Below are 22,011 nucleotides of genomic sequence, written 5' to 3' on the forward strand. Positions count from 1 at the left end.
GTATCGCAGAAACCGGCGTCATCTTCTCAGCACTAAAGAAGAGCCTGTGGAAAATACCAGCGTTCCTGCAAATACAGAGGAAGAGCAAAACAGCACTGCCTCATCCATGCTTCAGGTACACACTGAAGTACCAGCACAACATTTAAATGACAGAGAGATCCAGCCAATACAATACCATACCAGATCAGGTCGAGCAGTGCGACCAAGGGCAATCCTTGATTTGTGATTGTTAATTCGTCTGGGGTGTAGGCGGATCGCTGCCCCTATTAGAGAAATGGAATCTAAGATCTGGTATGGGCTGTCTGAGAATAATGGACGTTTTGTTCCTAAGTATTGTTGAATACTATGTGATATGTTAAGTGTCAGAAATGTTTAGATGTTTTGGAAAATGCAGCAATCTCTGTGTTTAAATGCTAGAGTAATGTTTCAGTAATTTGAGTATTCACACTGCATTGACTTAACGTTTTCTTTATTCTTTTAAAAGAAAGGAGATGTAATATTCACGTAAGCATTGAATATTTGCGACACTGATTTACGCCGCCAGGGCAAGGTTGCTAGGTGATATTGGTGGGCGCGGGATAGACAGACATCAGATGATGTGAACGAGAGGCTACGTTGGCTAATAAAAAGTTGCTAGTTGTTCGGTACTCGCTGTACGCCTCCTCATTTTATTACTGCACGCCCTGTGCAACATCAACAGTTAACAAGAACAAGACACCTCTTATATACTGTCTATTGGCGCTTTTCCACTGCATGGTACGGTACGGTACGGTACGGTTCGGTACGGCACGGCACGGCACGGCACGGCACGCTTTGGCGCTTTTCCACTGCATGGTACGGTACAGCTCGGTTCGGTACAGCTCACTTATGGCGCATTTCCACTGCATAGTACGGTACGGTACGGCTCGCTTGGCTCGCTCGGCTCTGTTGAGGTTCCAAGCGTACCGTACCGATACTAAACGTGACGTGAAAACACTGCAGATCACTGATTGGTCAGACAGAATCGTCACTTCAGCGTCATTGTATTTGCGACACGAGACACTAAACCCGCTAGATTTAAATAGCCAGACAACAGCCAACGCAGTAGCACCTGTTTTTAGAGTATTTACTTTACAAAATAAGTTAAAAAAAATCAAAAAAGAAATGGCTGAATCGTGGTCAGTGGACGAGGTGCAGACGTTCTTCTCGTTGATTGCCGCCGGACCTAAACAGTGTAGGGACAAATTAGAGGCGACAACTATTAACGATCAGTCCCACTTTGAAGCGGTACTAACTGCAGTGGAAAAGCAACCGATCTAAAGCGAGCCGAACCGTTCCGCGCCGAGACGAACCGTACCAAGCCGTACCATGCAGTGGAAAAGCGCCATATGGGAGTACCGGCTGTTCTGTGATTCTCCAGATCACACAGATGGCCAGTCCGCCCCTGTTTGTACTAAATTGTTTGTGACTTTAAGATCTTTTTAAGGAGATTTCTGGAATTGACATTACTTTGGAGGATAAGGAGATAATATTTTTTTTACGATAAGCCTTTAGAAAAGAAAATTTGTTTTGTTCTTAATTTGTTTATTATATAACATTCATAAATGTCGATGGGCAAAATATGCACCTAGTTTTATACAATTTAAATTCGAAATTTGTCAGTACCTTAAAACATTGGAGGGTGTGAGGAACACCACGGCAAAAAATACTATAGACTGTTGTAAAGCCTTGAAATGTTATCCTTTTCAAGGACCTTAGTATTATTTTGTAATTAGAGAAATGTATTTGATTTCAATACCCCTGTGTATGTTGTTCATATTTGTGTTATATTGCTTACTTTTTATTTAAATTTTTTACTTGTATTATTATTAATGTCAGTATCTATATATTCTACATTTTATTTTTACATTTTTATATTTTCTTTAAAAAACATTTTGATTGGTTTTCTTGATTTTGTTATTGTTTTGTATTATTATTATTATTATTTTGTATTTAATTGTTGTATGTTTTGTTATTGAATAACGCAAAAAAAAAAAAATATATATATATAAATCTAGCCTTTATTATGTATATCTATGTCTGTATCTATGAACATAGATATACATAATAAAGGCTAGATGTCTTACGGCGGAGTCTCGAACGGCATCACCCGGTGGCCATCTTGTCACAGGGAAGCTTTCTGTAAGGTGAGTGATCTGCACGGACACAAATACTCTTATCTCGCTGAAATCTTGACGGATTTACAAACGGTTTGGTTTCTTACAAACGTTATTAACGTGGCTATAATTCTGGTTGCTTGAACATGTATATAATATTATAATTATTTATAAATACGCAGTGTCATAACTACGTCTCTGAGGTTTATAACAAACCAACCCGTTTGAAAATCGGTAGAAAATTGAGCAAGTTATGGTTATTTAAAAAGTACATGCACCATTAAAACAATGTTACGAGTGAGCGAGCCACCTGTGGCAAGATGGCCGCCGTGTGCGGACGTCAACCTCCATTGGCCAGCAGCGCGGACGAGACATCTAGCCTTTATTATATTATATTATATCTATGTCTATGAACATCACTACCAGAGAGAGAAGAAGAAGAACTCTCCAATATCCCACAATGCACCGAGAACGCTCGGTGACACGTCATTGCCCGCTCCTGAAGTATTTGAACACGTGTGGCGCGATATATGATTAATAATAATATAACTTACTTGATTGATTAAAAGAAATGGATATTTTAATATCAACCAAGAGCAACACAAAATGTAGGTATGTAACGTTTCTGAATCATAATAAATATTTGTGACGGAAGATCCCTTTGAAGGAAGGCATTTTTTAATGTTTAACTGTTACTTTCTGAAAAGTTCATTTTATATAATCACAACTGCTACAGTTCCGATAATAACTTTTAATTTTTATCTGAACGCACGTAACGTTAATCGAATACTGCCAATTTGTATCTGTCGATGTACTGTGTAGCACATATTATTAGATATATTCTCGAAATGATCATTCATGTTACACACTTTAATTTGTGCCACAAAGCACTGTTTTAGTTTTATTAATCTAATCTAGCACGACAAATGTGATGGTAATACCATGCAGATTTACCCAGGTAACACATGAAGTTCTGTGATCACTGATCAGGCCTTCCTACTGTGCTGGTGTTCCGTGGAGTGGACTATTAAAAAGTAACCATTGTGGTTACCGTTATGGTAACGTTAATCATCAAGACACGACTTTTGTCTTCAAATAACTTTTCGCTAACAATAATACCATGGTATTGCCATGTTTTGGTAATGGTAATTATTCAGTGCTATGGTATATATCACAGTACCATCTGATACCATCAAAGTACTGTTTTACTGCCCCAATTTTTTGTAATGGTACCTAGTATTGTCAACTTAGTCATTGATGTCATAAATTATATTTCAGTCATAATATTAAACACCGCATCTCCTGTTCTGTTATAGGTTAGTGCATATTGATGTGGAGCATCTGGATGAGCAGTCAGCATTCACAATTCCATAATTTGAAGTATCTTCTGAAAATTTGTCAAGCCTACATTTACATTAGAAGAACTGACTATACATTTCCTATGTCGTCTTCTTATCAGACATCAGTGGTCAGAACCCCTCTCCCTCTGCCTACCCACTACTCTCATGCCCAGCAGTCCTTTTCCCTAAAGAAACGGAGACCTCCCTTCTCTTCCTCATCATCTTCCTCCTTGTCGCCTTCGCGGCCATTATCTCATTCTTTACTGCCACAGCCACCATCTAAAGGATGCCCCCCGCTCAGTCGAGTGTTTCTCCATCACCCCACTCCGTGGACGCCCCTGTCACGCTCTCTTATAGAGTCGCCCCCTCCTCGCTCTGTGTACGACCCGTCTCGACTGCAGTCTTTTTTCAGCCAGTGCTTTACCAACCTGGGCCTGATTGGACGAGGTTCCTTTGGTGAAGTTTTCAAGGTGAGACATGCTAAATGCCTTCTAAGGGTTTATGTGGAATATGATTCTACCATAATTCCTATTCATACTATTTCTGCAGGATGTATACTTCTATTTCCAGTGAGAAGTAATATCAGCCACCATCTTTTTCTGCCCAATATCTCTGCATTTTTACACAAAATTGGTTTAAAAAATGTTAATGATTTTGATTTTTCAAAATAACTAGACTTGATTCGGTGAAGAAAAGGTACACCACGGATGTACTGTGAAACTGATACATATAATACATAATACATTTCAGATAATGGTGATGTTTCAAGATTATCAATGAATTACTAATGATACAGAGTTTTTTCAGATGTTCTTCAGATGACTGTCCTCTCTGTCATAAAACATCCCATGGCACTTCTCGAAAAGAGTAGGGATGTAACCCCGGTGTACTAGCCAAATTCCCTCATTGGCCCTTATCTATTATGGTCTCCTAATAATCCCCTTCCATTGAATTGGCTTTATTCTCTTCCCCACCTATAGCTGGTGTGTGGATGCTGCACACTGGTGGAGGTTGAGGAGAGACCCCTGATCCCATTGTAAAGCATTTTGACGGTACAATTGTATCTATAAGTGCTATATAAATGCATTCATTTATTTCTGTTTGTCAGGTGGTGAGTCTTTTGGACGGTTGCCAGTACGCTGTCAAGCGTTCAGTGCAGCGGTTCCGTGGTGAGGTTGAACGAGCAAAAAGCATTACTGAGGCTTGGAATCATGAGAGACTACTGCCACATCCTTATGTGCTGGGCTTCATTGCGGCTTGGGAGGAGGCTGGTCACCTCTACATCCAGACTGAACTCTGCTGTACCAGCCTACAGCTATACGCTGAGGAAACTTCATTTCATACTGGTATACAGCAAACTACACAAGAAAAACTGTGTGGTTTATATTAAAACATTGCATTTTCTTTGCATTGCATTGTAAATATAAGTTACTCAAGACAAGTGTGTGTGTGTGTTGTGTTGTACCAGGTGAGACAAGTGCCTGGACATACCTGTGTGACATTCTTTCAGCGCTTGACCACTTGCACGCTCATGGGTTTGCCCATATGGACATCAAACCAGCAAATATTTTTATTACAAAGTCTGGACGGCTCAAGCTTGGAGACTTTGGCTTGTTGATCAAGCTTCCTAGAGATGTCCTTAAACAAGTGATAGAGGAAAAGAGAGAAATGAAGATGGATGATGATTTACAAGAAGGAGATCCCAGATATATGGCCCCTGAGCTATTGAGAGGAGAGTATGGGACTGCTGCAGACATCTTTAGGTTATTGAATGTTATATTGTTTATATTTAAATGTCAACAGTTAGAACCAAATAAGTTATTTTGTGATTTGTATAACGTATAAAGTATTGTATAAAGATTTGTATCTTCTCTTCTCTTTTAGTTTGGGTGTTTCCATCCTGGAGTTGGCCTGTAACATTGAAGTTCCTAAAGGAGAAGATGACTGGCAGCAGCTCCGAAAGGGTCACTTACCAGCAGAATTCACAAATGGTACTGTACATTATCATTTCATGTGGCTAAGTGAAGTGCTGAAAATGTTCTTAATGCGTTTAGGGGACACTTTAAGGACCTTGTGGTTTTGCACAATAGGGGCTTTCACACCGGGTAGTTCTAGAAACGTACTTCTAAGAACTAACCACCAGGGTGGTTCCCTGAGAACTAATTGTTCCCTTAGGAACATTTTCCTGGTTATATTCGCTCCGCTAGTAGGAACTCTGAAGTGATGCAAGCCGCGTTTGTTGTTGTGACTTTTATTTTGTGGTCTGGCGCTTATTGAGTGGGTTCAGAATAAACTAGTCAAAGAAAGGTTTATGAACTCTATTTATTACAGAAAATACTCAATATCATTAACAAGTAATTTAGATATAATGTACAAATTCACATTATGCATAAATTCATATTCATAAAATTATACTGCAAGCATGAACAAATATTTTCATAATGAAATCTTCAGATTTTAAAAACAGTTTACAAAGTTGACAGTTTCTGCCTGAGCAATTAATTTTTCTCTGCTTTGAAAAAAAATAAGCTTTTTTAAGCCTGCCTGTATGGATAGGCTTCAGGGGCAGGTCCGTTTACTAATCCTTAAGCATGCAGCAAGGTGCTCTCCTTGAAGTTTATTTCACATGTCAGTTTTGATCTGAAATAGAAACAAACTTGCATAACCATTTTGGAAGATAGCACAAGAGAAAATTAACTGACAATTTTCAAATTGTGCTTTCTTGCATTATGGTTTAAAATCCCTTACCCTGTTCATTGCTGAGAAGTCTCGCTCACAATTTAATATTGTTTAAGTAGGGCTGGGCGATAAAACGACAACGATAATTATCGCGATATAATTTTTTCTCGATACAACGATATCAAGAGTTCGATAAATGTTCGATAATGTTTATTCGCCAAAAGCGGAACGAAACTCATTTGAACGGCGCGCGCCATACGGACAGTTTATCTGCTCGGCTCAAAGTCCAAACAGCAGCGCAAGCTCACTAGAGCAGACGCGTTTACTCTGATCGGCCTCGGTCACGAGATCCAGTGAGAATCGCTTGAATTCAGCGAAGAACACTGTCTCAGTGATTTAAACCAGTTTAAAGGCAGATGAAACAGCGCTGACGAACAGGAGAAACACTGTGCGCAACGATACAGTCAGAAGGCTTCCGTCTACAAATTCCCATCATTTACCACGGATTTACTGTAACGTTAGCCTAGTAATATATATTAACTGCACCATGAAATGTGGGATATACATATTGAATTGTATTATTATTAATGTAGACCATGTATTAAAGGACTAATGGAATATAATTACAGTATTTAATAATATACTTAGGCTACTGGTTTTCACACAAATACCATAGAAACCATAAAGTGACATGTTGCCATGATAGTGAGGTACTGTAGGCTATGCCCGGTTTTATCTGTGGTTATCATGATCTAAATGCATGATGCTGGATGACCAATTGTTAATTTGAATAAAACTCAAACAGTCAGAATATTACATTTTACTAAATAAAATTAGCACATGCAGAAACTAAGAAATATTTTTTTCTTTTTAGATATTATTTTGTTAAGGAAAAATTACAAATGTTTGAATCTTCTACCTCAGATTTGTGAATGTTCCCCTGTTTGGCAAGTGTTTGTCATGATGTGTTCTGACAATAAAGAATAGTTTAAAACCACAATTAACGCTCTGGTTTCTTTTTGCTCCTTTCACTTAGGGGCAAAAATCTGGCTTTAAACTGGAAAGAAATAAAGATTTGACATTTATCGTGATGATTATCGATATCGACTGATATAAAAAAAAAATTTGTGATAATTTTTTTGGGCCATATCGCCCAGCCCTATGTTTAAGGCCATTTTGCGATTTCAGTCTATAGGCCTATATTGTTTAGTCTATGTTGTTTAAATTAATATCATATTGATCAGTGGTTCTCAATAGGGATGGGCAACGATTAATCGCATCCAAAAAAAAGATTAATTACATAATATATATGTGTGTACTGTGTATAATTATTTTGTATTGGGGTGGCACGGTACATGAAAAAACACCCGAACCGTTCGGTTCGCTTGTCTCGGTTCAGTTCGCTTGTCTCGGTCACGGTTCACACAGTTCGACGCATGCACAATGTAGCCTCGTGCTCAATGTAGCCTCGTGCTCAGACAGTTTCGTGCGAACATACAAAGACAGTAAAAGTGTGCTGCAGAAATGGCAAGTGGAGGAGATTATGAAGGCTGCCTGGAGTTGGCTGATGCTCCCGCGTCGTTCAAATCCGGTGTGTGGGAACATTTTGGATTTCCTATTACTTACGATGACAACAGAAATAAAACAGTGGATAGAACTGCGACTGTGTGCAAGCATTGCGCAAAATGCATTCAATATGCTAATGGCAAAACTTCTAATATGACAGTTCATTTGAGAAGACATCACGCCAATGTGTCAGTAAGCATAAACAGGAGAGAGCCGGTTAGGAAACAACTTCTATCTGCTGTATCAAAATCTCACCTAGCTTTTACTCAGAGATGGTCCCAATAATGTGCTTAAACTAAAGTCAAGTCAAATTCATAGTGCATGATTACATAATGGTAATACATAAAAAAAAAAAAATACTGTATTCTAAATTGTGGATAATTAAGCTAATAAGCTATATATCATATGCTGAAGGAAATTTCTGGAGTGTTAAAGATTAAAATAAAAAATAAAAACAAGAACCGTACAGAACCGAAAACCGTGACCCTAAAACCGTGATACGAACTGAACCGTGGGTTTTGTGAACCGTGCCACCCCTATTTTGTATATATAAATACTAGGGATGCACCGAATCCAGGATTCGGTTTCGGATTCGGCCGAATATTGGGTTTTTTAAAGGGCCTTAGAATTTTTTTCCACCGAACCCTATAAGCTTGCTATATAATATGCGCGCTACGGTGGTCGACGTCACGCCGCCGTTGATTATGGGAAGGTGTTTACGTAGTGTAACGCCAACGCGTTACAGTGATGAACAGTGGATGTCAGGAAGAAAAATAGGGATACCGGTAGCTCACAGCTAAAGTTATTGCAGAAACCAGACAGACTCATGGAGGCAATTGGCATCTCACAACTCGCACTTTATTCCCCAATCGAACTCATGTAACTGTCTGTCACACGTTCTACCATCCACAGTGTTACTTAATAAAATAAGATACAAATTAGCGTCAAACTGAAATAACCCTCATACATGGGGTATCGAGGCGCATACAATACAAACTGCCGACAGTTCAACAGGGAGCGCGTAGCTCTTAAAGGGGCCACACCTTATTTCCACTCGTTACAGTAGGTGGACCGTTCGAATGACGTAGGCTGTGAGAAAGTCAAAATGGAACTCATGAGCAGAAAAGGTGTTGTTTGGCAGTACTTTCAGTCAAAAGAAGGCAATTCAAGTCGAGCTACATGTTCAATTTGCAATGACGATTTGTCTCGTGGTGGCAAGGACCCTAAACAATATACAATGTTGCTTATTCTTTTTTTTTTCTTCTTTTTTTTTACAGTTAAAATTAAATTAAATTAAAAATCCACTGCTGTGGACGTTGTTTACTTCATTGATGTGTTTACTGTGTTAATGGACTGAGGATGGGAGTAGGATTCGGTTTTCGGATTCGGCAGAATCTTAACCAATGGATTCGGTATTCGGCCGAACCCCAAAAATCTGGATTCGGTGCATCCCTAATAAATACACACACACACATGCATGTATATATTAGAGATTTTTATTTATTTATATATAACATAATATATAAATATATAAACAGTACATGCAAATATTTCTTAAATATATACATGCATGTGTGTGTATTTATATAAACAAAATAATTATACACAGTATACATATATTATGTAACAAACTTTTATTTTGGATGCGATTAATTGTGATTAATCGTTTCCCATCCCTAGTTCTCAAACTTTTTAGAGTGTCGCATCTAAGACTTTTATCATCCTTCTGCGTACCCCCTATCTACAGTCACAGCTTTTTCAGTATGGGACAATATTTGCCCCCTTAAATAGATTTTTCCAGTGCATTTTTACAAATACCTTAATCAAATAAATAATGCTTAAAAAATAAAATAAAATCCAATAGAGAAATATGCAATGATGGTAAAAACAAAGTGATTCTTTTAAATTAAAACCGCCAGTAGTTGGCGGCAAGTCACTGTCTTTATGAGTGAGTCATCGAGTCATACATTCATTCAGTAACGAAGCAAGTGGCTCAATTATGAATGAATCATTGACTCACGATTTGTTCAAAGCCGCAGATTTGTTCACCAACACTGCTATGTGCTGCAGTTCTGTTGTGGTTTTCGTTGGAGCTATTATTTTGTTGCAAAAAGTACTGACAATCACACTTTAAGTCGCTTTTCCACAGTCAGGCCAAACCGTTCTCTTTGCTTAACTGTTTCATTCCGGTACGGATAGACGCCTCCAACTTAGGTTGGGGTGCTCTGTACGAGGGCAGGGCTGCCTCCGGCCTCTGGTCGAGCTCGGAGAAGCGCCTACATATGAACTGCCTCGAAATGAGAGCGGTCTTTCTAGCCCTAAAAACCTTCCTCCCATACCTGGCAGGACACCACGTCTTGGTCTGGATGTACAAGTCAAGTCAAGTCACCTTTATTTATATAGCGCTTTTTACAATACAGATTGTATCAAAGCAGCTTCACAGTGATAACATGAAAATAATACAAAAAAACAATTTCATCATCGTCCACCTTAAGGCAGATCTATAATATTGTTGAATATTAAATGTCCCCAACTAAGCAAGCCAGAAGGCAAGGCAACAGCGGCAAGGAACCAAAACTCCATCAGGTGACAGAATGGAGAAAAAACCTTGGGAGAACCCAGGCTCAGTTGGGGGCCAGTTCTCCTCTGGCCAACCAGCGAACAGTGGATGATTATGATTCACAGAGGTCAGAAGTAAGAATGAATCAGAGTATTTGTCCAGTTCCGGTTGGTTGAAGTCGGAGTGGAGAGGAGGAGAGACTGGTTGACACTTCAGGTCAGCGGCGTCGTCGTGTCCTGGCACTGGTCCTTCATCAGATCTGGATACGGCCAGGTTCCGGTAGACAGCGGTAAACCTCGGGATAGACAGAGAGACTAATATTAGCGTAGACGCCATCCTTCTTATGATGTACCAAGTAAATCAGGATTTACGGGAAGTGTTCCCGGTCCCGGCTGTTCTAAACTATGCAGCCTAACATTGAATTATAGAAGTCTATAATGTGTTATGTGTATGCTAGGCCGAAGAGATGTGATTTTAGTAGGGGTGTGCATTGGCACTGCCCTCACAATTCGATTCGATTACGATTCACCAGGTAACGATTCGATTCAACACGATTCTACGATGCATTGCGATGCATCAAAATTCTACTGCACACAACAAGGCAAATTTTTCATCAGTCATGAGGCAATACAAGCAGTCATATATTGAACAACAGATTTTATTGGCTGCTATGTGTGTATTATCACTCTCCTGTATCTTTGACATAAATGTCATTAAACAAAATAAAATTGAATGGTACAGGGTATTGGATATGGCATTTTCAAACCTGAAAAAGAAAACATAAATCACTGCTTTCTAGGGCTGTAATCTCCCAGTCGATTAGTCGATTGTTGGTCGATACGTTCTGGCTTGACCAAAATTCAGATTTTTTTGCCGCGTTCGTTTCATCAGTTTTGCCGCGTTCATTTCATCAGTTTTGCTGCGTTCACTTCATCAGGTGGAAAGCACTAATTACTAATGGGGGTGTTTTCAGAGCACCCCTGTTTCACAGGTAACAGTCTGTCTTCACAACACCCCCCTTGTTTTCACTTCTTTTGGATTAGCCCAACCCACCGGAGAAGAGAGACAGATTGAAAAAATTAGGCTACTAGAAGGTTTGCTGAATATTATTTATTTAATTGAGAGCGTTTAATTCATAGTCAGTCCTCTTCTACCATGTCAACAAAGACATCGGCAGTGTGGCAGCATTTTTTTTTTTAGAAGACGGAAAAAATGATTGTAGCCTAATGCGCTGTGCCACTGTTTGTATTAGTTTTGAGCCTATGCTTTATTTTTCAGTTATGCACTTTATTTCGTTTATGCTCTTGATCTGGTTTGTTTAATAAATATTATTATTTTTATTAAAATGGACGTGCCTTTTGTGTTTAAGAGTAAAAGCTTTATGTTAATAGTCTATTCGTGTCTCAGCCGCGAAGCTGCGCTCCTGTGTTCAGCCTCGTCTTGTCTAGTTTCCCATTACTTTTGTTGAATCCGAAATGTGCCCAGATGTCCGCTTTTCCAAGCTCTATCACGGTCATCTCCCTCCGCCTCAGCCATCTCGATTGTTGTTGTTGTTATGCCCACGGAACTAATTGAAACTTCACAACTTTATTGTCCAACTTAAAGCTAGAACATAAACAGTGACATAATCGATTATGGCACTTTGCCGCATCGATGCTGAATCGTGCATGCCCCGCATTGCGATGCATCGCCGAATCGATTATTGTTGACACCACTAGTTTTTAGTCTAGATTTGAACTGACAGAGTGTGTTTGCTTCCCGGACAATGTTAGGAAGACTGTTCCAGAGTTTTGGTGCTAAATAGGAATAGTACAACATGGCAGTGGTGTCATATGTAAATCGCCAGGGCGGTCTCAGATCAGACAACCTGTACACCATGGGCAAACAGCTGCCTGTTTGCTCATGCCAACCTGCGCTCGCTCAGAGCGGCACATGTACCGGGCATATTGAACCAGGGTGCAGATATGCTTTCTCGAGACAACGCTCCCCTGGGGAATGGTCTCTCCACCCTCAGACGGTTCTTTTGATCTGGAATGTCTTTGGGAGGGCAGAGGTCGTCCTCTTCGCCTCAGAAGACAACTCTCACTACCCAATATTCTTTTGGGAGATCAAGGATGTGCTGGCCCACGAATGGCCCAGCCACCCTCCTTACGCATTCCCTCCGGTCTCGATGCTCCTTCAGGTCATCGAATGGATCTGGGAGAACAAGTGTGCAGTTCTCTTAATGGCTCCCTTTCTGGTGGACCCAGACATGGTTCCCTGAGTTGATGCAGCTACTAGAGACAGCTCCTTGGCCTATTCCGCTGAGGAAGGACCTCCTCACGCAGGCAAACAGGACAGTCTGGCACCCCTGTCCCGTCTTGTGGGCCCTCCATGTATGGCCCCTCAACGGGTATCCAGGAAGTCCTAAACACTATTGCTGAGACTAGAGCTCCATCCACAAGATGTCTCTTCACCCTTAAGTGGTCAGTGTTCACTGGCTGGTGCTCAGGTTGGAACCTAGACCCATATTCATGTGAAGTACCACTAGTACTTTCTCCAAGGGCTTACTTGACAACAACAGTTCATATATCAATATCGTAATGAATAGAAATAACCTTAAATAATGTATAGTGATCTGCATCTTTCCGTCTCTTATGTATAGTTAATTTTTAAACCCGAAAATCGCATTCAGCATGACACGCAAGTGGTTGCCGTGGTAATGAACAACCTGCTTTTTAAAGCGAATGTATAATCCTGTATCTGAGGCTGCAAAATTACTAAATATGCAGCGCGAGTTATATATTTCTAACTCCAAACAATTGCATAAGGCGCGCGCGTGCACACGCACTGAGAGGGAGCGCGGTGTGTCATTGTTTACCGGGCTATGGTTAAAATAATGTCGCAGTTACAAGGTGTGCATAATTTAAACTACTTTAAATTTTTCAAAGTCTAAGACAGTGGGCCTCCCTTTTGACACAACTTACCCAATGGTAATTGGGTAATTTTGCTCATATGTGACACAGATCGGATGTGTTCTATGACCGTGTAAACAGGAAAAAAACGCATGCATTCGGATATTTCGAGATCGGTTTCAGACCTCATTCATATGTGGAAGTAAATCAGATATGTGCCAATGCGACTGTCATGTAAACAGGACAGGTAGATCGGATTTTTTTAGGCATTAGGCACCGTCTCCACGGTTTAATGATGTGAGAAACCCTGACGCGCATCTGCAAATATTTGCTCATCCTAAAAATTTCGGACCCACTGCTCCTCGTTAAAGCCAATATTTAAACGCAATATGCTCCCACCAGTCCTGAGATCTGCAGGCTGCAATGATGATGGCACTTTTCGTCCTCCTCCGCCTCAAAATCATGGTGATGTTTGCCGAACTTCTCATAAATCGCAGTGCTAGCATCAAGCAGATTTCGCGTTCGTCCTCTGTGCAATATAATTTATTATAATTTCTTTTATTTTTAATAAAGGGATACTTCACCTATGGAAAGATGAATGTGTATTTAAAATGGGTCATTTATGTTGTAGAAATGTGCAATTATTTTGGAATCTGGAGCCTTCTAGACTGAGAAAAGACAGAAAATGTATTTTTGGCTTATGGGGATGAAAGACTACAACTCCCAGAATGCACTTGCTTCGCTGCCCTACGAGGCCACTCCCAAGCCATGCCTACCGGTAAGAGTGCAGTTAAACAACAAGGCTAAGCTACTAGTAAGTCTCCGTGATTAGTCTGCCGGGGATTTTGATATCTCCCAAAATGTCCAGGATTTGGCTTTTGCGTTCTACAGTCGCCATTCATCATGTTTACTGTGGCGAACAGGACGAGGCTAGGGCCGCGGGAGAACGGCGTGAGGCCGGTGGCGTGATTACTGATGAGCGGCACCTGTGAGACGCACCGGTCTCGTATCTCTCAGGGAGGAGCTTTTCTTAGCAATGCTAAAATGCACATCAACCGATCACTTGTTTAGCGTTCATGTAAACACTACATTCAGATTCACCAATCGGAATTAATTCAGTTAGATTAAAACAAAAGGTGTGCATGTAAACAATGAATGGCGACCACAGAAAGCAAATGCTGAATCCCGGACATTTTGGGCGATCTCGACGGCCGGACATGTCCAGGAAAAAGAGGATGGTAACCCCTACTACTCAGCTTTCTCCACAGAATAACAACCTGTTAGCTTAGCGTCCAAATAAAAGATGGCTAACAGTATTTGTACATTCTGTGAGTGAGATCCCACCCTCTATGGGTGGGTTGAAAACATGCGGAACTAGCACCTTCTACTGGCTGTAGTTTTTAGCCTCTGGCCAAAAAATCCTCAGATGACGCAAGATGACGATTTTTGCGTCATCTGAGGATTTTTTCCAGACAAAAAATACATAAATCTCTCGTCTTGAGAAAAGCATGTTTAGAATATACTACAGGTTACTAAAATACTAGTAACCTGTTTTCTAAACAAGTACTAGTTCTAATACTTGTTTAGAAAATACTACAGGTTTTCTACTGATACAAAGCTTAATGCTGAATCCTGAAGTTTCCCTTTAATATAATTTTTTACCACTTGTTTACTATATTTAGCTCAATGTCATCAAGTCAAGTCATCTTCATTTATATAGCGCTTTTAACAATGTAAATTGTTCCAGAGGCTTTACAGTGATAATAGGAAATTAAAGTAACAGATTGTTTTGGCTTTATAGCAGCTCTAGAATAATGTTATTTTCTAGCTAAATTTAGTTTTGATTGATTTATTTCCTTCGCAACGATCATTAGTTATTAACCTAGGGGAATGTGAATGTGAATGTTAATGTGAATCTGTGAGAACGCTGATGGCGTGCACATGCACAAATAGTTTACCAAAGAAATAATTTACCAAGTAGCCTACTTTTCATTTCTAAAGTATTTGGGTTTATTTATTATACAAAGCCCTTTTTGCAGATTTTTCAAGAATAGCTACATATATAAATAACTATATCGTGAAATATATCGTTACCGTGAAATAAAATTAGTCATACCTTGAGACAGAATTTTGGTCAGACCGCCCAGCCATACTGCCCTGTCAGGGCTCTCAGAGTCTATTTGGACCGTTCTGCCCTGTTCAGACAGTCGGAACAGGTCTTTGTATGCTTTGTGGCCGTATCAAAGGGTCTCCGGTCACAAAGCAGAGATTATCATGATGGATAGTAGATGCTATCTCTTTAGCCTACGCTTCAATTTGCCTTCAATGCCCCATAGGCGTCAGGGCTCATTCCACAAGGGGCATGGCCTCTTCATGGGCATGGTCCAGTGGTGTACCAATTGATGACATTTGTGCGGTGGCCGGCTGGTCCTCGCCGTCCACATTTGTACGATTTTACAACTTGGAAGTGCCCGCCCTGCAGGCACGTGTCCTTTCTATATAGGAGGTGTTGGGCCCAATCCTCTATGTATATCTTTGAGGGCCCCGACTCATCTGTTCCCCGTTGGATTCTGACTTTAGTTCGACTATAAGTCTTGGGCTTCTCAGCTCCAGGCGATAGTCAGAGCAAAGTCATCAGCTAATAGCACGGCGTTTTAACCTTCTGGGGTCTGAGGCTTATTTCTGTTACTTGTGACATTTTCATGGCTAAAGTCTTATTAAACTGTATTCAGCACAAACTGCTACAATAATATGTCAGCAGCATCTATGTAATTTTTTTTAGTTTTGAGATAATGACATTTATGCGTGGCTTGTGAAAATAACAAAAAAAATGTCACTGAAATAAGGTAATGAAACCCACACTGATTATTTATTCACAAGACTTTTGAAAATTGTATCACATAGCCTAGAATATTTGCTCAAATTATGTGAAACTCATCCTGACTACTCATTCAGATAAGACAATATATTGATTTAAAATTTGTAAGACATGTCTTGTGTAAGAAAGCTTTATGCGAGTATGCGTAAACCACCATGAATATTGAGATTTTAAAAAAGAATGGCTTTTTGATTGTTTGGATTTATTTACAACACAACATAATCCAAAGATACACAACAAATGACAAAAAAGTACATTATTTAACACACTGAACTAAAGACAGAGACTTAACCAGTCACACACCTTTGTGCCATTCCTGAAACATAGTAGCCTTAGCCTACATACCTGTCATTTCCAAGGTGTTTGATTTTTCACTTTAGCATGTTCATGTTCATGTTGAAGTCAGCAGGACTCATCTGTGGGGCAAATGGTCCCTAAAAACAAAACAAAAAAATAACAACCTGTGAACATGCTGATATCAAGAGAAACTAGGGCTGCACGATTTTGGGAATACATTTCACATTGCGCGACTGACTTAAACTCACAGCGTGTGCAGAGAACATTCACTGAAGCATCGAGCAACAGTTCAACTGCAATGTGAAGTTTATGCAACAATATCACTAACTAATATAATTCAGAAGTATTTCTTACCTTAAAATCTTTCTTGTCTTCAAATCGCGTTGTTCTTCTTCTGATGTAAATCCAATATGCTCACAGCTAGCATGTCTTCCAAACTCGACGAACAAGTCAAGTCATCTTCATTTATATAGCGCTTTTAACAATGTAGATTGTTTCAAAGCTGTTTACAGAGATAAATGTGTAATTTAAAGGGTTAGTTCACCCAAAAATGAAAATAATGTCATTAATGACTCACCCTCATGTCATTCTACGCCCGTAAGACCTCCGTTCATCTTCGGAACACAGTTTAAGATATTTTAGATTTAGTCCGAGAGCTTTCTGTCCGTCCATTGAAACTGTATATACAGTATACTGTCCATGTCCATAAAGGTAATAAAAACATAATCAAAGTAGTCCATGTGACATCAGTGGGTTAGTTAGAAGTTTTTGAAGCATCGAAAATACTTTTTGGTCCAAAAATAACACAAAATAAGACTTTATTCAGCATTGTATTCTCTCCCGGGTCTGTTGTCAATCCTTCACAGTTACGCTGATGGCGTAAGACGCTGATGACGTGTTATCTGGTGCGCCCGAGCTATATTTATAGACTGAGGGAAACGCACGCTGTAAAAGTGTCTCATCCGCGGACATGCACATTTACGCACCATTAAAAAAATGATATCCACGCAAACAATGTAGAATAGCTTGAATATAGGTCTTACGGGCTTAGAACGACATGAGGGTGAGTCATTAATGACATTATTTTCATTTTTGGGTGAACTAACCCTTTAAGGCAGGGGTTCTCAAAGTTTTGATAGGTGAGGGCCAATTTAGGAACCCAACATTGAACTGAGGGCCGCCAAAGGGGCGGGGGAGAAAAAGAAAGAAAAAACTGAAGAGAAAATCCCATTTGAAATAATTTTAATGACCAGGTTGCATATCTACAGTTTAAATTTACTGCAATAAACACATTTTAATTTATAACTGAGGCTAAACCTGGCAAAACTTGTGAAAATCTTGAGAAAAATTGCAATTCAAACAAAATCCCTAGTGTTCTCTACCCTCAACAGACAAATTTTGGATATAACAGTCCGGTGTGCAGTCCATTTCAAGTACGAGAGAGAGAGAGAGAGAGCGCAGAGAGAGAGAGAGCGCAGAGAGAGAACAGAGAGACAGGCAGACAGACAGAGAGAGAGAGAGAGAGAGAAAACAGAGAGACAGACAGAGAGAGAGAGAGAGAGAGAGAGAGAGAAAACAGAGAGACAGACAGAGAGAGAGAGAGAGAAACTTTTAAAATAGAAGCTTACCAAACAAGTCATCATCATCATGCATATCATCATATCATTGCCTGTCATGGTGCGTTCACACCGGACGCGAATAGCGCGTCAGGCGAGAGTCATTTCAATGTTAAGTCAATGCAAAGACGCGTTACGCGCGTAAAACGCGTGTAACGCGTCTTTGCATTGACTTAACATTGAAATCACTCGCGCCTGACGCGCTATTCGCGTCCGGTGTGTGGGTGCAGTCAGTCGCGTTTCCATAGATTTGCGCAAATGTTTTGCCCTATTATTAGCCTATCTATCTATTTTAATCCGTAATTCAAAAATGAACGGTTGTTGTCTTTTTGAAACGAAACACTTCTCAAAACGTCTTTTTGAACACCAAAATTTTAATTTGAAACACCAACAGCGCAAAAAAAGTAAATATCGACGAATTTTCAGATTTTTGTTTATGACTTTTTGACACTTTTTTAAACATTGTTGTATTTTATTTGACAAAAGCACAACGTTTTATTGTTATTATGAGTTATAATAACAATAAAACATAAATAAAAGTAGTTGCGAATAATGTATTATTATTTTATGTATGATCAGAAATTAGATAAAAAAATTAAGGTAATGGAAACGAGGCTATTAATAAGCTTGTCATTAAATCACACTGAATATTGATTACTTGGTCAACATACCCTTTTAAATTGCAATGGGATTTGAATTGCAATGGGATTTGTGGTGCTGTTTTCGGTTGGCCACGATTCCTCTGATGTTCCTCTGTTGCAATTACCTTCTTGCAGATCAGGCAAACGACTTTATCCGACCCGTGAGGTTCGACAAAGTAATCGTTTGTCCATTTATCTTGAAACTGCCTTTTCTCCTCGCTAACATGACGTTTTTTTCTCGAAGGGCCAGGCTCCCGCCCTGGCTCTCGCTCCATCATATCCATCTAACGTTACAGACAACCGTTCCGTTGATGCCTTCTGGGAGTGAGAGGTCAAGTGCGATCGGTCGTAATTACCGCTTATGCCTATAGATGCCGCTAAACACCACTAAACGAAAAAATATTTTTTCAAAGCAATGTACAGTTTTAACAGTTTTACAAATGTTATCAGATGTTATCGCGGGCCGCCAGAAATGTTTCCGCTGGCCGCCATTGGCCCGCGGGCCACACTTTGAGAACCAATGCTTTAAGGTAACAGATTGTTTTGAATTTATAGCGGTTTTTGAATATATATATATAATATAATAATTAAATTATTTAGAAATATAATAAAGAAATATAATAATATAATATATAGAAATATAATAATGAAGTTATTTTCCAGCTAAAGTTAGTTTTGATTAATTCACTTTGATTAATTCACTTTGAATTAATTCAATTCGACCTGTCGAAAGGATAATTTGTTATTAAATTAGGGGCCGCTAAGACGACACAGTTCTCTCTAAACAGACTTTAATTGCGAACCTGTGAGAAACGCAGATGGCGCTCACATGCGCATCAAGAATTAATTCTATGGTTATGTGCGTTTGAATATATGTGCGCATGTTTGTAATTCCCTACAAACCAAGCCTATACAAACTACTTGTCCTGCCTATAAATTTGATACAGAATATTATTTTATTTTATCACTACGGGGTAGGTACGCAAATTTTCCACAATGCTTTATCTGTAGAGTGGTAAAGGGATCCTTCATAGGGAGAGGCTAGTTGGCACTTCAGCACTGTGTTGACCTCGGGTCTAGGCGAAGGTCCTTCGTCAGATCTGGATACGGCCTTGATTCCGGCAGGCTGCGGGAAAACCTTGGGATAAACAAAGACACTAAAATTTGCGTAGATGCCATTCTTCTTATGATGTAACGAGTACATCAGGATTTAAGGGAAGTGTTCCCAGTTCCGGCTGACCTAATCTATGCAGCCTAACATTGAGTTATAGAAGTCTATAATGCATTATGTCAGGGCTCCAGACTAACTTTTTTCACTAGGAGCACAGTGGCCCCCAACTGAAAATTTTAGGGGCACAACAAGAAAATTTAGGAGCACACACCGTAAATCAACATACTAACCAAATATTCACATTTCTACTAATTTCCAGTGTATTACTAATAAATACTTTGATAATAGATGCAGAAATTACAATGCCTTTGCGCTCTGATTTAACGTTACAGCCTCTTGTCTTCTAAAAGCAACCGGCAGTTGATTTATTAACACCGCATACTCTATTCTTGAGGCTAAGATTGTGTTTAACCCTTTAAGTGTCACGCCCCTTTTTTGAATATACATGAAAATGCACTTTCCGAACTTAAATGTTTGTAACTCAAGAATGCTTTGGAATATGGATGTAAGATTGGTCTTGTTTTTAAGAAGAAAATTGGCAGATTTTTGTAGAAGTGAAATAAATTAAGAAAGTGTAACAGAAAAAAAGTTATAGAAGTTTGAGTTTATGAAAATATAAAATAAAATAAAAAAATTATTCATATTTTATATAAAATATATTTTTTCAAAACCTGGGTAACTCTAAAACTGCACAAAAATCAAAGCCAAAAATCTGAACAAGTTGTGTTTTAAATTTTAGGTTGATATCTCAAAAAATGAGCTTTCAGTAAGATTTTGTTTGGGCGCAGTACCACACTTTTTCACTAGTTGACATTACTGCCCATATAAGGGCGCCTCTATTTCCATATATGGTTTTTCTTTATTTCTAAAACATTTTCAGACCTTTTTTTCTAAAATAATTGAACAAATGCTATCTTTTGAACTCTTGGCATGAAAACAAACTGAGGTTTCTACCATTTTTTTCATGATTTTTCATGTTCATCACTATTTCAAAATAAAGGACTGAACACCTTAGGAGTATGAAAATATTATTGTTGCAAATTGATAAATTACAGCTCCTCTGTAATTTATTTTGAAAATCAGTCACCAAATATGAAAACTAGAGATTGTAAGCTTTCAAATGATATATAGTTTGTCAATATTACTTAAGGTTTTTACTAAGATATTATTGTTTTAAAAATATACTGGCAAACGTCCCACCTGTGGGACGGTGACAGTCAAAGGGTTAAATATAGTATTGTGTTTAAACTGTGAAGTGCCTGCACTGTCGGCAAACTTCGTGTTCCCTGCAGTTATGGGGTAGCGACTGCAACATTCGCAGTTTATGGAATTCGTCTCCTTACAGTAGCCTACTACCTCAACCAGCTGAATTCTCACCGCCAGTCTTCCCGAAAATGCTGAGTTCGGCCTTTTTCACCACTAAAACCTCTCACTCTGAATCATCATCCGACTGTGACACTGTACTAGGGCTGCAACGTTTAAAATAGCTCACGGTTCAGTTTGTATCACGGTTTTAGGTTCACGGTTTCGGTATGATTCGGTAGGCTATGTGTTCATGGGGAAAAAAGACTACTGTCAAAAAAAATTAAGAAAATAAGAAGAAATAATCTAATCAAGCAAAAGCACAAATAAATACAATAGAGCAAAGATAGCCTAATAATAATATAAACTATGCTTTTCAGGTCTAACATTAGTTTTCAGGTACAGAAATTGAATAAAATAATCAAATGTAAAATAACATTGCATATTTGACTGTATAAATTAAAGATTAATCCTTATTAAAGTTACAAAAGCTATTCAATTCAGAGCTTAAGGCATAACAGATAATATATCAAGACGGCCATGTTTTGTGTGAATTTGTCCATTCAAGTGCAAATGAAAGTTTGCACTTTCGACTTGAAAGATAACTCAAAATTTGCGCGCTGTCTGAGATGAGTAGCCTACGAATACACGCACACGCGCGCGCGCACACATATCTAGACGCGAGTTCTCTTTCGCGTCTTGCTCTTGAATGTTTACATTGGCGAAACATAAATGAGTTTAGTTTAAACATCGATGTTAACATCTGCAGTTCAGGTCTCGCCGGCGCTCGTGCGCTATCAACTCCCGGGTGATGACGGCGTAAATGACAGGTCATGTTCGAGCATTTGGCACTTGCATTGAACAATGTTTACAAAGAGTAATCGTTTTGATTATCGCTGTTGTAATGTATTATTTGGTAAGCCAGCAAGTGA

General features: G+C 39.2%; 2 protein-coding genes across 6 annotated transcripts in view; both read left to right on the plus strand.

The window, feature by feature from the left end:
- The window catches only part of LOC306989040 (uncharacterized protein), a gene marked incomplete at its 3' end in the record, with an annotated part of 978,518 nt that overhangs the window by 110,810 nt on the left and 845,697 nt on the right, over positions 1–22,011 (plus strand). The gene's annotated exons all lie outside the window — the stretch shown is intronic.
- Positions 2,557–22,011, plus strand: part of pkmyt1 (protein kinase, membrane associated tyrosine/threonine 1) — a 170,057-nt gene continuing 150,602 nt past the window's right edge. For 3 of the 5 annotated variants that reach the window (XM_079595209.1, XM_079595210.1, XM_079595207.1), the window contains exons 1-5: positions 2,557–2,747; positions 3,452–3,945; positions 4,584–4,821; positions 4,944–5,238; positions 5,360–5,466. In XM_079595209.1, coding sequence (XP_079451335.1) covers positions 3,466–3,945; positions 4,584–4,821; positions 4,944–5,238; positions 5,360–5,466 — 1,120 coding nt within the window. In that variant the 5' untranslated portion in view covers positions 2,557–2,747; positions 3,452–3,465. The remainder of the gene's footprint in view (positions 2,748–3,451; positions 3,946–4,583; positions 4,822–4,943; positions 5,239–5,359; positions 5,467–22,011) is intronic. The other 2 variants (XM_079595211.1, XM_079595208.1) reach the window with 1 other exon arrangement.

Source organism: Phoxinus phoxinus, assembly GCF_949152265.1.
Source record: "Phoxinus phoxinus genome assembly, chromosome: 21".
Lineage (NCBI taxonomy): Eukaryota > Metazoa > Chordata > Actinopteri > Cypriniformes > Leuciscidae > Phoxinus > Phoxinus phoxinus.